The following is a 13,911-nucleotide window of genomic DNA, read 5'->3' on the forward strand; positions in this document are numbered from 1 at the left end:
GAGTGCATCACCTTACCTTCCTAACCTAATTTAGCCAACCTAACCTAACCTAACCTAACCTAACCTAACCTAACCCATCCTAACCTAGTCGAACGCTCACCTACCGACTTACCGAGATGTTTTTCATGGCCGCCCCACTTGAGCCGTGAGCCCATCTGTGGTCCAGGACTAGGGAGCTTCGTTCCGCTCTCGTGATCACTCTGGCAGGACCCACCGCGGCACACAATGGCACTTGACCTCACTGTAAGAGACTCTCACTTCACTCTGAGTGTGACTGACGAAAGGCGCTTCTTGATGCATAGTTTGTTTCATTTTATTTTATTTTATTTTTTTAGATTTAGTGTGAGGTGATTTTTATTTTATTTTTTATTTTTTTATTTTCCGATGAAGGTTTTATTATTATTATTATTATTATTATTATTATTATTATTATTATTATTATTATTATTATTATTATTATTATTATTATTATTATTATGATTATTATTATGATTATTATTATTATTATTATTATTATTATTATTATTATTATTATTATTATTATTATTATTGTTATTGTTATTGTTGTTATTATTATTATTATTATTATTATTATTATTTGTATTATTATTATTATTATTATTATTATTATTATTATTATTATTTTGAGATAAAAGTCAAGTAGGTGTGTGTGTGTGTGTGTGTGTGTGTGTGTGTGTGTGTGTGTGTGTGTGTGTTCGCTCTTGATTCAGGCCAGCTAGTATCATGACGAAAAAAGTTGGAGAGTTGTATAATTGGATATCTACAGAGACCTAACCTAACCTAACCTAACCTAACCAATGCCACAATTTACTAGACCCAACACACCTTTATTTAATTGTCATTTTTCTTTCTTTCTTTTTTTATAAATCTTTTTAATATATCCCTATGCACTTCAACACCCACCCTCCCCCCATCCCTTTCCAAAAAATCACACTGCAATCTGAGGCGGCAAACACATCACCGTAACGAAGTAGTTCCCCTCCCTCTACCCCTCTCCTCCCTCTCCCCCACCTCCCCTCACCCATCACCCCCCTCCCCCCCCCTCCCCTCCCTCCTCTCCCTCTTCCCCTCTCCTTCCCCCTCCCCTGGTGTACACTCCGTTTTCTGTAAGAGCAAGAGGTTAACTCACTAGAATTGCAAATTTACAAAGGTAGGAAGAGGGAAAAAATAACAACAGGTCCTTGGAAATGTTTGTACTGGTGTGGTTGATTGTCTGAGGCGTCTAGTTTCTCCTCACTGCCACCTGCTTTTATCCGCACTACACTATCCTCACTATACTATCCTCACTATACTATCCTCACCATCACTATCCTCACTACACTATCCTCACTATACTATCCTCACCACACTATCCTCACTATACTATCCTCACTATACTATCCTCACCATCACTATCCTCATACACTATCCTCACCACACTATCCTCACTATACTATCCTCACCACACTATCCTCACTATACTATCCTCACCACACTATCTTCATTATACTATCCTCACTACACTATCCTCAGTACACTATCCTCACTACACTATCCTCAGTGCACTATCCTCACCACACTGTATATTTCCCTGAAGAACCACACAAAACTCAGACCAGGATTAGCTACATGAACTGGTGTACAACTTAATGTAATTAGATCAAATTTCACTGTTTGTTCTTGGTTAAATAAACGAGTTATTTCCTTCTGCAGGAGAGACTTACCTGATGGGGATCCAAGAAGCAGAGGAAAGGAGGGGAACAGAGCGTCGAGGAGGAGATGAAGGTAAATGAATCTTCAATTTATTATTCTATTCGAGATTTAGTTGGGTGGTTTTTTTTTTTTTTTTACTCTCTAGGTTAAATCGGGTCGTCTTATATGTGGTCTTCAGGAGGTAAGGTATCAGACACGAACGACACCTGGCTAAAATACCTACTGTGAGTGTCTACCCCCCTTCACCCCCTCTCTCTCTCTCTCTCTCTCTCTCTCTCTCTCTCTCTCTCTCTCTCTCTCTCTCTCTCTCTCTCTCTCTCTCTCTCTCTCTCTCTCTCTCTCTCTCTCTCTCTCTCTCTCTCTCTCTCTCTCTCTCTCTCTCGATACTTCAAATTCGTCCCGACATTCAAAAGCAGCTGGCCAAAATTCCCAGTGTTTAACTTCCTCAATACTTCCATTAAGGTTTTACTCCAAACTCTTTTCTAGGTCTGTCTTTAGTCTGAGAGTCCGGAGTTTCCCAGAGGACCGTCCAGATCTCCTTCCTTCACCTATTATCCTTACAGGAATTATTTGGGTAGTCTCTCTCTCTCTCTCTCTCTCTCTCTCTCTCTCTCTCCTCTCTCTCTCTCTCTCTCTCTCTCTCTCTCTCTCTCTCTCTCTCTCTCTCTCTCTCTCTCTCATACGAAAAACTCATTAACACTCGCAGCTAAATTTCCCCATTCGACCTCGTACAACCAACTCCCTTAAACGCCTTTTCCTCCCTCCCTCATTAGTCTCTCCCTCCCTGACGTCAACTTTCCCTACCGTCACCCTACCACACTCTCCCTTCCCCCCCTCCTTCACACACCCTCACTTTTCCAATTTATCTCCCTCTTTCCCCAACAACACCCTCGTCCTCCTTCCCTCTCTCCCTCTCTCCCTCTCTTCCTCCCTCCCCCCGACAAAGGCGTTACAACCCTCAGTGATGGTTACCGGACTCACATTTTCATTCACATAAAGAGTCATTCCCAAGCTAAGGAGGTCCCTCCCCTCCCCCCTTCTGGCTTACTGATCACCTGTTTCTCCTCCTCCTTCCTATTTATTTGTTTCTCCCCCTCCTCAGCCCCTTCCCTATTTGTCTGTTTCTCCTCCTCCTCCCTATTTATCTGTTTCTCTTCCCCCCATCCCTATTTAACTGTTTCTCCTCCTCTTCCTCCTTATTGTGTTTCTCTTTCTCCTCCTCCTCCTCCTCCTCCTCCTTATCGTGTCTCTCTTTCTTCTCCTCCTCCTCCTCCTCCTCCTCCTTATCGTGTCTCTTTCTCCTCCTCCTATTCCTCCTTATTTTATCTCTTAATTCTCTTTCTCCTTGACATCTCTCTCGTCCAGTCCAAGAACAGCCGAGTGTTAGTCTGGTGAGAAGCTTTATACCTTGGTCCTGGTCGTTCACTATGGAGGTACGGTCACCATATGGTTGTAAAATGAAGACTTTATCACATACTAGGAACGTGTGGGAGTACTGAGTGTTGCAAGTGTTGTTAGTTATGAAATACAAGTTATGTGTTTGTTCAGAGACTATAAGTGGTGTATAAGTGGATTATTGTATAAAATAAAATACACTTGTAGGAATTAAAAGAATTTGATGTTTATTCAGCACACAGAGATAACATAACCAAAAGGTTGAAGGTCACTAACTAGGGGGAAAATTGTCCATATGACTAGTTATTGCTCGTTAAATGTTGATGTATATAAGATTATTATGTTTATGGTAATTAAGTGGTGGTATTTTTAGTTTAGTAAAATTAAACAGGAGTTATATCAGGAACTTTAAACACGAGTGACTAAATGTCTTTATATGACTCTGAAGTGAGTTTTGTGTGACGTGTAATTGAGGAAAAGTAATCATACCTTAAGTTATCCAAAGCTCTGCACACACACACACACACACACACACACACACACACACACACACACGGAGGTAATTAATAACATGATTCAAAAGACGGTCACCAAACGGTCTAAGGCGACTCCTCAACCTCCTATAAGAAAGTTGTGTCGTTTATCCCTCACAACAACTAACAACAACAACAACAACAACAACAACAACAACAACAACAACAACAGCAACAACAACAACAACAACAACAAACAACAACAATAGCAAAAAAAAAAAATCGAGAAGTTACCTTTCAAAACTATAGGGGTGGGAAGGCTTAGCCCGAGGGGAAGAACCAACTCCTGAAGACTTCTGTAGACGGCGCTAAAGGTGGCCATGATTGTACAAGCCTACCAGCACCCCCAGGTTCCTCTCAGGCGGTCACCACCTACTGTAGGGGACACGACCCTCACTTACTTTGATATTTTCAGGTTTGGCTTGAAGAAGAGGGGGCTGAGGGCAAGAGTAGAGACAGCAGAGAGATTAGATGAAGAGAATGAGTGAGAGATTGTGGAAAAGACAAAGAAGAGAGAGATAGAAATTAACCTTACCAACGAGAGATAGAAATTACAGTGAGAGATAGAAATTAACCTTACCAACAAGAAATAGGAAATTGCGATTGAGAGAGATAGAAATTAGTTGTACCAACGAGGAGATATAAATTACGGTGAGAGATAGAAATTAACCTTACCAACGAGAGATAGAAATTACAGTGAGAGATAGAAATTAACCTTACCAGCGAGAGATAGAAATTACAGTCAGAGATAGAAATTAATCTTGACAATAAGGGCCAACTGAGACTTGGATAACGTTATAGCGCCACAACACAAACCTGGAATAAGGGGGAAGTTTAGTGGTATACTTGATGCAGCCTTAATATTATAATCCTGCACTAATGTAATGTAATTTGCATAAGACTTGGTTATTGCATTAACATAATTATATCAATATCGGAGTTGAACATGATAGCACATCACCTAACACGACGCTGCCTGCACTTATCTGGTCGCTTTAGAGAGAGAGAGAGAGAGAGAGAGAGAGAGTCACCAAAAACTCCTCACTAAAGAAAAAAAAACCCACAGAAACGTCTCATTAGCTCAAAAAATACATACATCAGTCAGGTTAGTGAGGGAAATGAGGACCAAAAATTTTAAGCTGAATGATAGCACCGAGGAAACAGCTTTAAAACGATGTATATATTTTGTTTTCTTTAATTGCAACTTATCTTTAATCAACGTTGCATGAGAGCTTCTGGTCGACACGGGATCATATTATTAAATGTATATATATTGGCTGAATTATGTAATATATTCCTACACTTCACATTTCAATATTTTACGGATTATTTAATATTTGGGGGATTTTCTTTCCCTTCCATATCTCTCCTTCTTAACCTCTTCCTCCCTATCCCTCTCCTCGGTCATTCTCTTCCTCCCATCTTCCATTCTCTTCCTTCCCATCCCTTTTCTCCCCTTCCCCTATCTCCTCCTCCCATCCTTTCCCTCCTCATTATTATAATAATCCCCTTACTTCCTCCCTCCCATCTCCCACCCTCACCCCTCCCTTCCCCCCACCCTCACCCTTCCCTTCCCCCATCCTCACCCCTCCCTTCCCCCCATCCTCACCCTCCTTCCCCACTACCCCTCCTTCCTTCCCCACCCTCCTTCCCTTCCCTCCACCCTCCCCCCCACCCTCCCACCCCTCCCCTTCCCCCACCCTCACCCCTCCTTCCCCCCATCCTCCCTTCCTTCCCCACCCTCACCCCTCCCTTCCCCCACCTCACCCTCCCTTCCCCCATCCTCACCCTTCCCTTCCCCCACCCTCACCCCACTACTGTCCTCTTAGCTTGCAGTCAGACCCTTCTTTCGTACCTGCCGTCCGTGTTTTTGTCACCTCACAGAAATAAACATTATTGACGCTGTTAATTACTGTTTAATATTTGTTCCCTCTGCAGCTGTAAAGAATTTAAAGTACACATTACACGCTTTTTCTTTATGTTTGTGAACTGTGATATTTTCTATTTATTTATTTTTTTTTTAGAATAGAATAAGTGGAATAGATATATATTTTTCTTATTATTTTTCTTCGCGTTGTTACAAAATTTCTCTCTCTCTTTTTTTTTATTTGTTTATTATCGTAAGATTTGAGGTGTTAAGGTTTACCTGTCCTTTTGTAAACACCTGTGTCTGGATTCATAAATGATTTTCGTAAGTTATGATTTATGAAAACATCTGTTGGCTGGCTGGCTGACTGGCTGGCTGGCTGGCTGGCTGGCTGGCTGGTTACCTGGAGTTAAAACCAAACATCTCCTCACCAAACAGCTTCTTGTATCTTCACTTACGAACATTATTTATCATTTTAACTTATGTGAATCCATAAGTCCTGAAGTATACTGAGTTGAGCCTTATAGACATGTTTCTATTATACTCAGCTGACACAATATCCCTATCCCTTCATTATCTATGGTTGCTTTTTCCCCTAAGACATCTATAAGAATATATTTTTGTTTCTTCCCTATATAATATTCTTTTTCACAAACCAATACACATAACAATATCATCGAACCTCCATTCAAACTTCCCCGCCTCGTTCTTCAATACCACCCAGGAGGAGAAGGACTCACCGATCTTATTATCGTAGGGAAGAAAAAAAGAGGAAATATTTCCCCCATTTCAAGGAGGGTTTTTTTTTTCTGCCTCTAATCTGTCTCTTATGATAATCGGAGCGTGGAGATATAACATGGGGAAATATATGCCGGGGAAAGATGTGAGGGAAACCCGATGTCGTCAGGGAGAAAGATTGTGGGTGGGGATTTTTTTTTGTGGGTGGGGATTTTTTTTTGTGGGGGGGTGGGTTAATATTACCTCGTGGGGATATTTGTAGCTGGTTCGGTAATCCTCGTATGGATTTTTCCATACTCCAGGGATTAATCTGCGTTTAGACGTCTCCATGATACATAGTACTGTACAGTAATCTCCTCCTCAAGTCTCCATAATACACAGTAATCTCCTCCCGGTCTCCATAATACACAGTAATCTCCTCCCGGTCTCCATAATACACAGTAATCTCCTCCCGGTCTCCATAATACACAGTAATCTCCTCCCGGTCTCCATAATACACAGTAATCTCCTCCCGGTCTCCATAATACACAGTAATCTCCCCCCGGTCTCCATAAGTGAAGCAGTAATCACTTGTTGGTGTTCTCCTACAGAGAGTAATTCTCTCTCTGGTCATCTGAGTGTCTTGGGTAACTAATCATCGGGGAGTCTCATAAAGCAGCCAGTTTACTCGATAGAAAAATCGCTAGAGCTTGGGTAATACTCTTCATTTTTCTCCGTTGGCTGCCGAGTAATCCCCTTCTGGAAATTTCCGTAGACCCAGAAGTAATCTCCATCTTGAAATCTCCTCGGAACAGCAAGTAAATCCACAACTGGAATCCTCCTTATACTGGAGAGCAATTCCCATGGAGAGCCTCTATAACAGGACAGTAATCCCGGGGATTTCCAACATATTAACGGTGGAGGGGGAGGATTTTTTCCCGGTGGTTGTAGTGAGCAAAGTAAAGATGGACTCCAGCCAACGCATTTTGACTCAGGAAACCATAAGTCACACATACGTACTCGTTCCTTAACTTGAACGTCAGGATCACTAATGACTAGAAGGATCACCATATATGACGTCAGAAGGATCACACAATGACTTCAGAAGGATCACCATATGACGTCAGAAGGATTACCATATGACGTCAGAAGGATCACCATATGACGTCAGAAGGATCTCGGTACAATTTTGGCGATATTTTGGATCTTTTGTTTTGTCGGAACATTAAAGTGAGGAGAGTGGAGGGGGAGGAGGGAGTAGGAAATGGGAGAGAGAGAGACGTGTGAAGGGGAGAGGGAGGTGAGAGAGGGGGAGGTAAGGATTATGAAGAGGTGGCAGAGGGGTATTCTAGGGACTCAAAGTAAGGGGAAAAGAGGAGAGTAAAGAAAGGAGAAAGGGGAAAAATAAATTAAAAGGTGACATAGAGAAGAGGAAGAGAAAAGATAATCCCTTTTTTTTAATCAATAAAATTTGGCGTTTTTGTTGTGTCGCAGAGTATGACGTGAGGGGAAGAGGAGAGAGAGAGAGGTAAGAAGAGTTGACATGTGAAAAGAGAGGGGAAAGGGTGAGAGGGCGGAAGGGAAAAAAGGGGAAGGGGGAGGGTAAAGGGGAGAGGACGCAGTAGCAGTTAGAGGTGAAACCATCAAGGCGTAGCGACACAAATACTGAGTAATGGGCCTATGTGGCAACCCCCATCTACACGTATTTTATCTCTCTCTCTCTCTCTCTCTCTCTCACACACACACACACACACACACACACACACACACACACACGATGCCATAATCCTATCACACGCCGTAACACAGCTCACTGGTCACCTGCCTCACCTCGACACCCCGCTGACCACACACAAGATACACAGTCGGACACCACACCTGTACCTGCCTTAATTTCCTCTGTTAAAATAATAAAATGAAACAAATTCATAACCTCATCATGTAACGAATAACAGTATATACCGTGATATAACGTAATAGGAAACGTTTAATTTGTTATAGATATCTAGGTTTTATGTCTTCAGGGCTGATAACACGAATTATAAAGATATAATCCATAAAAATATAATCAACAAGTTTAAATTAATAATCCAATTTCGTCGTAATGTTGATCATGATAGATAAGAATAAATAAAATAAATTAAGAAGAAAATATTACTTCATCTACCTGGGCTGAAGAACAGATTACCAGAGTACAGGTGATCTACATTGATGACAGGTAACCTTCACTTGTTCATTGTTAATTTTGTGAACTTTAAGGGACAAATAAATAAACAGAGAGACTTAACTACTAACTAGACCGATTGATATATACTCAACAAATGTTTTAATCTCGTGGTTCCCTCAATGTGTCCTGGGTTCGAATCTCCGTCGGCTGTGAGTTGTTATCTGGTGTTTCTCTGTTCCCTTCACTACTAATATTGTATTTATTGGAGATGGTCATAACTATGCTTTAAGGAACACAAGAGTCTAATACAGTCTCACCCAACCTTCTCAACTCTGGGTCACAGTTCTCAGCACCTGTAAATCCTTTGGTCACATATGAGTGTACACTACAGTATATTACAATAAGTTGCATTTATCCAGAAAAATTTATCGTTACATCTACACTTACGGCACAAAGTACAAAATAATAAACACTTACACATATAATTCATTTGTGCAGCCACGCCTCATCACAAACTATATGTGGCAATGGATACTTTCAGTGTGATTTTTGTTGCCGGATAGTTGCAACAAGCTAGTTGAATCGTGGGGCGATATTTCTTGTCGCTGCCACTCTCATGCACGCAGACAACATCGTCTCTCTGAGCCTCTGCCTTTTTCTGCTCTTGATGGTGAGCAGATCTGAGAACTCTCTCTCTCAGAGGAGTAAGTGCTGTATAATGCCACCAGAACTTGGAGTGCTTTACCACCAATCATCTCCTATGCTTCCTTCTGGCTCACTGCTACCCAAAAGTAGGTGCGGTTATAGCTGTTGTAAAAGTCCTTCATTTCTGAGTCACAGTGGAGTTCGATCAGTGTGTATTTTTCTTGAGTAGGCAGATTGGTGTCGTTCAAGTTTGAGATAAGGAACGGTGAGATGTTGGGACACAACTATCATCATTTTGTCGTCAATGACTTCATCCTTGGACTCTGCACTCACTTGCCAAAGCTCATCGAAGTCTGAAAAGTCCCTTCTCTCAACTCTTATCTTCCACCCTGAAATATACGCTACCACATTATGTGTGTGGCCGGGGGCCCCCCAAAGGTTGGGGGCCCCGAGGCACGTGCCTCATGTACCTATTGGGAAATCCGCCACTGCACAGGCTACAGCGAGATTGAATTGTTTACCGATTTTTGTTGGTCACAATGTCGGTCACAGCTGCTCCTGGGTCACAGCACCTGGTCACAGTAGTCTGTCGGGTCACACTAGTAGATGGTTTGGGTCACAGGGTTGGGGAACACTGGTCTAATAAATTATATAGTAGAGGAAGAGGTGGGAGGTCAGAGGGGGAGATAGGGGTTGGTGGGGTGGGGGTCAGGTGTGGGAATTAGGGTCAGGTGAGGGGGTGGGGGGGTCTGGTAAAGTGGTGGGGACGTGAATATAAACCAGATGTGGTATTATGAATGAAATAAGGATGAATAAAGCTTTTAACCCACACACGAAGAAGTTTCTGTGATTAATATGAATAATCTTTACATTCACAGCAGTAATGTAAAACTCTATGAAAAAAAAATATGGGTGAATTAGCTTCCATTCACTTCACTAAACTGTGTACAAATGAGTGAATAATCCTCTATACACACATCAGAAAAAAAAGCTTGAAAAACTGTGAAAAATACGAATGAATAAGTTTTCATTCACTCCAGTTGACTCGGTGGAAAATATAAATGAAAAAGCTTTTATTTAACTACAGTGAAGCCGCCAGAAATATAACGGAGTAAACTTTTCACCCACAGACATATTTCAAAACAACTCCCTAAAAAATAAAAAGTATAAATGAATAAAGTTTTAGACACGAAACTACCGACCGAGTGTGTGTGTGTGTGTGTGTGTGTGTGTGTGTGTGTGTGTGTGTGTGTGTGTGTGTGTGTGTGTGTGTGTGTGTGTGTGTGTGTGTGTGTGTGTGTGTGTGTGTGTGTGTGTGTGTGTGTCATAACAAATCACAATATAGAACTAATTCAATTCCCTCCTTCAAATCCTTTCCTCATAGACCCCTCCTTTACCCTCCTGCACCTCCCCTCCCTCCCCCACAGCCCTCCACCCTCCCACACCTTCCCACCCCTCCCCCTGCCCTCCACCTTCCCTCCCCCTTACCCTCCACCTTCCCTCCCCCTTACCCTCCACTTAAAATTAGAAAATAAAAAACTCTTCGAAATTGGAAAAATCTTTAGTTTCTCGACAGTTTTTAACTTTTACCGATAACAGTAAAGGCGACTCCCATATTTCACGCTGTTTGTCTTGTTCCTGGCACCAAGGAGGAGTTCAACTCATATTGTGGTCGTCATTTTTGTGCCAAGTGCTCGTCTTTTGGTGGAAAAATATGTTTATTTTCTACTCCCTCTCTTGTAAGCTGTGGGTTTCCAATGTGAGGAGAGTGACGAATGATGACATGTGGACGAACAGGAGGAAGTAGGAGAAGGGGAAACAGACAGAGAGACAGACAGACAGAGAGACAGACAGAGAGACAGACAGAGAGACAGACCTATCCTCTCTACATACTTGCCGTGATGGAAGAGTTAGATTAACTAATCACTTTTGACAGAATTAGAAGGCTGGATTAATTTTGTTTATTTTTGGGGGGTAATTTTGTCTTGCTACTGTCCTGGTTGAATCTCTCTCTCTCTCTCTCTCTCTCTCTCTCTCTCTCTCTCTCTCTCTCTCTCTCTCTCTCTCTCTCTCTCTCTCTCTCTCTCTCTCTCGCATTTAAGTGAACGTTCCTGAAATTCTTTTATGATAAGCATTTCCTTGTCCTCAGAAGTCCGTCTCCTGACTGTAACCTGACTATATCTTACAGCATCTTACAGTATCTTACAGTATCTTACAGTATTATCATAAACCCCGCAGCATTTATCCACATCGTATATTTAAAAACAAAACACTTCAGAATGTTTAGTACGACAAGCCAATCTGAGACCGGTACACCCCACGCAGCTTGCCACAGTATCCCACCTGTCTACTGTAGTATATTCCAGAACATCTTCATTCCTTGTGTATATGAGTTTATGTCATGCACAGTAAGGATGAGAAGCGCCCTGGGGAGAACAGGAACAAGAGACTAAGAAATTACCAGAGCAATCAGAGCTAGAGCCATCATAAACACAGAGCCATAATGGAGTGGCTCCAAACGACATCTCGACGATCACATGCGAGCTGACACGTTCTTGCTAGCCTCATCATCATCCCTGGCGTTAGAATTTACTTTAATGTGAACTTAAAACGTAAATAATCTCTATATAATGCAATTAATTATCGTCTCTGTAATATAATTTGTTATATAATTTCAAAATGCTATAATTGTGAGTTTGCTTTTTTTTGCTTCTGGGAATGTGATGGTGTTTTTTGTTTGTTTGTTTATGCATCACAAACACAGTCAGGGTCACAAACATTACCGTAAATTGTCATTGGTCTCTCTCTCTCTCTCTCTCTCTCTCTCTCTCTCTCTCTCTCTCTCTCTCTCTCTCTCTCTCTCTCTCTCTCTCTCTCTCTCTCTCTCTCTCTCTCTCATTCATTACGATGTTTATTTTTCTGTTACATTTAAGTTCGTTCTTATTGGATTTTTGTCTTCAATCTAACTTCATTCTTACGTTTTTATTGTTTCATTCATATTGCATTCATACTTCATGAATCATTTCTTTCACACTGCTTTCTTGTTTTTGTGATATGGGTTTTATACTTCATCCTTCCTTCTCCATTCTTATTTATTTCTTCTTTCATTCTTTCATTCATATTTCTTTCATGTACCACACAACAGTCCATTCCTCTCCATCATCTCCAACACCTTCCACCCCAACATCTTGACCCACCTCCAGCACCACTGCCCCCCCTCTTCCACCCCCAGCATCTTGACCCACCTCCAACACCACCACCCCCTTCCACCCCAACATCTTGACCCACCTCCAACACCTCCACCACCCCCCCTCTTCCACCCCCAACATCTTGACCCACCTCAACACCTCCACCACCCCCTCCCCTCTTCCACCCATTTTCAACACTGAAGAAAATCGCTCACAAAACACACCATCTCTTCTAGCCAACCAATCAGTGAGCTTTGCCGAGCACACTATCCCAGCAACTCACTTCTCTTAAAGTTTTTCTCCAGTTTTCGTTTCTAAACCAATGAAAACATTTCCTGCCTTGTTTGCCGTGTTCCAATTGGTCCCTCTTGAGCCTGGCTATCAAACCGCAGGACTTGATGTGTTATAAAATATTTCTATCGTCACTCACACGCCGGAACACTTAATCTTGCGCTCCCCAAGTCTAGGGAAGAAAACGTAACGTGCGGGGAAAAACAGCCTTAACATGGGGGGGGGGAGGAAATTGATGGAAGTAAGGGATGGTTGAAAGAAGATTCCCTGTCTGTGTGTGTGTGTGAACGATAACACTCTCTCTCTCTCTCTCTCTCTCTCTCTCTCTCTCTCTCTCTCTCTCTCTCTCTCTCTCTCTCTCTCTCTCTCTCTCATCACACGGCCTCGCCACAATTAACATGACAAACTACAAAGAGTTACACCACAATTATCAAAACATACATACATACATCCATACATACATACATCCATACATACATACATACATACTACATACATACATACATACATACATACATACATACATACATACATACATACATACATACATACGCTAAGGAGTTGGTTGCCCTCTTCCTCCTGCTATTAAGCTCGAGCTGCCTCTTGTGTTTTGATTCTAGATTTATACCTTCAGATAACTTTAAACCTTTTCCAGTGGTAAGGATGGTGGAGCCAGTGTGTGTGTGTGTGTGTGTGTGTGTGTGTGTGTGTGTGTGTGTGTGTGTGTGTGTGTGTGTGTGTCTGTGTGTGTGTGTGTGTGTGTTTGAGAGTTATAATATCATCGATTAATGGCAATATTTGACATAACTCTATATGTTATTAGTTAATGATGGGATTTAAATATTTTTTCCCTCCTATCCTCGAGTTTGTCCACGCTTCACCTGGTCTGCTTCACGACCTTATCTAGCGACTCTCACTAAGGCTCCCCATTTCCCTTTGATAGTCGAAACTAATTTCCCCCTTATCAAAAAAAAAAAAACTCACAGCGTTGAGTCCTGAGCTTCCCATTAGCCACCTCATCTCACTTCATTACCATCAGATCGGAAATTTTACCAGATCCAACACTATAAAATTAGACCTTATCCAGAAAATTCGACTCTGGTTAATTACAGCAGATGAGATATAGCTGTCGGGGTATTTGTGTGTGTGTGTGTGTGTGTGTGTGTGTGTGTGTGTGTGTGTATATATGTGTGTGTGTGTGTTCATTAGCTCTAGGGGTAAGATGAGAGGGAGGGTGAGGGAGGGTGACAGAGAGAGGGAGGAAACAGGAAAAGAGAGGGGGAGAGGGCATGACGAGAGGGGAGAGGAAGGAAGGGAGAGGGGAGGATGAGAGAAATAGAGGAGAGGACAGGAAGAGAGAAGGGGGAGGGAAGGAGGGAGACAGAGAGAGAGAGA

At 42.0% G+C, this 13,911-nt stretch overlaps 1 protein-coding gene across 1 annotated transcript in view; it reads right to left on the minus strand.

Annotated features, from left to right (window-relative positions):
- Positions 1-3,963, minus strand: part of LOC121859005 (flocculation protein FLO11-like) — a 31,678-nt gene extending 27,715 nt beyond the window's left edge. The window contains exons 1-2 of the mRNA XM_042355675.1: positions 3,876-3,963; positions 113-241 (exon numbers count right to left, since the gene is read on the minus strand). Of these exons, the coding sequence (XP_042211609.1) occupies positions 113-241; positions 3,876-3,963 (217 nt within the window). The remainder of the gene's footprint in view (positions 1-112; positions 242-3,875) is intronic.
- Between the last annotated feature and the right edge of the window lie 9,948 nt (positions 3,964-13,911).

Source organism: Homarus americanus, unplaced genomic scaffold (assembly GCF_018991925.1).
Source record: "Homarus americanus isolate GMGI-L3 unplaced genomic scaffold, GMGI_Hamer_2.0 scaffold3139, whole genome shotgun sequence".
Classification (NCBI taxonomy): Eukaryota; Metazoa; Arthropoda; class Malacostraca; order Decapoda; family Nephropidae; genus Homarus; species Homarus americanus.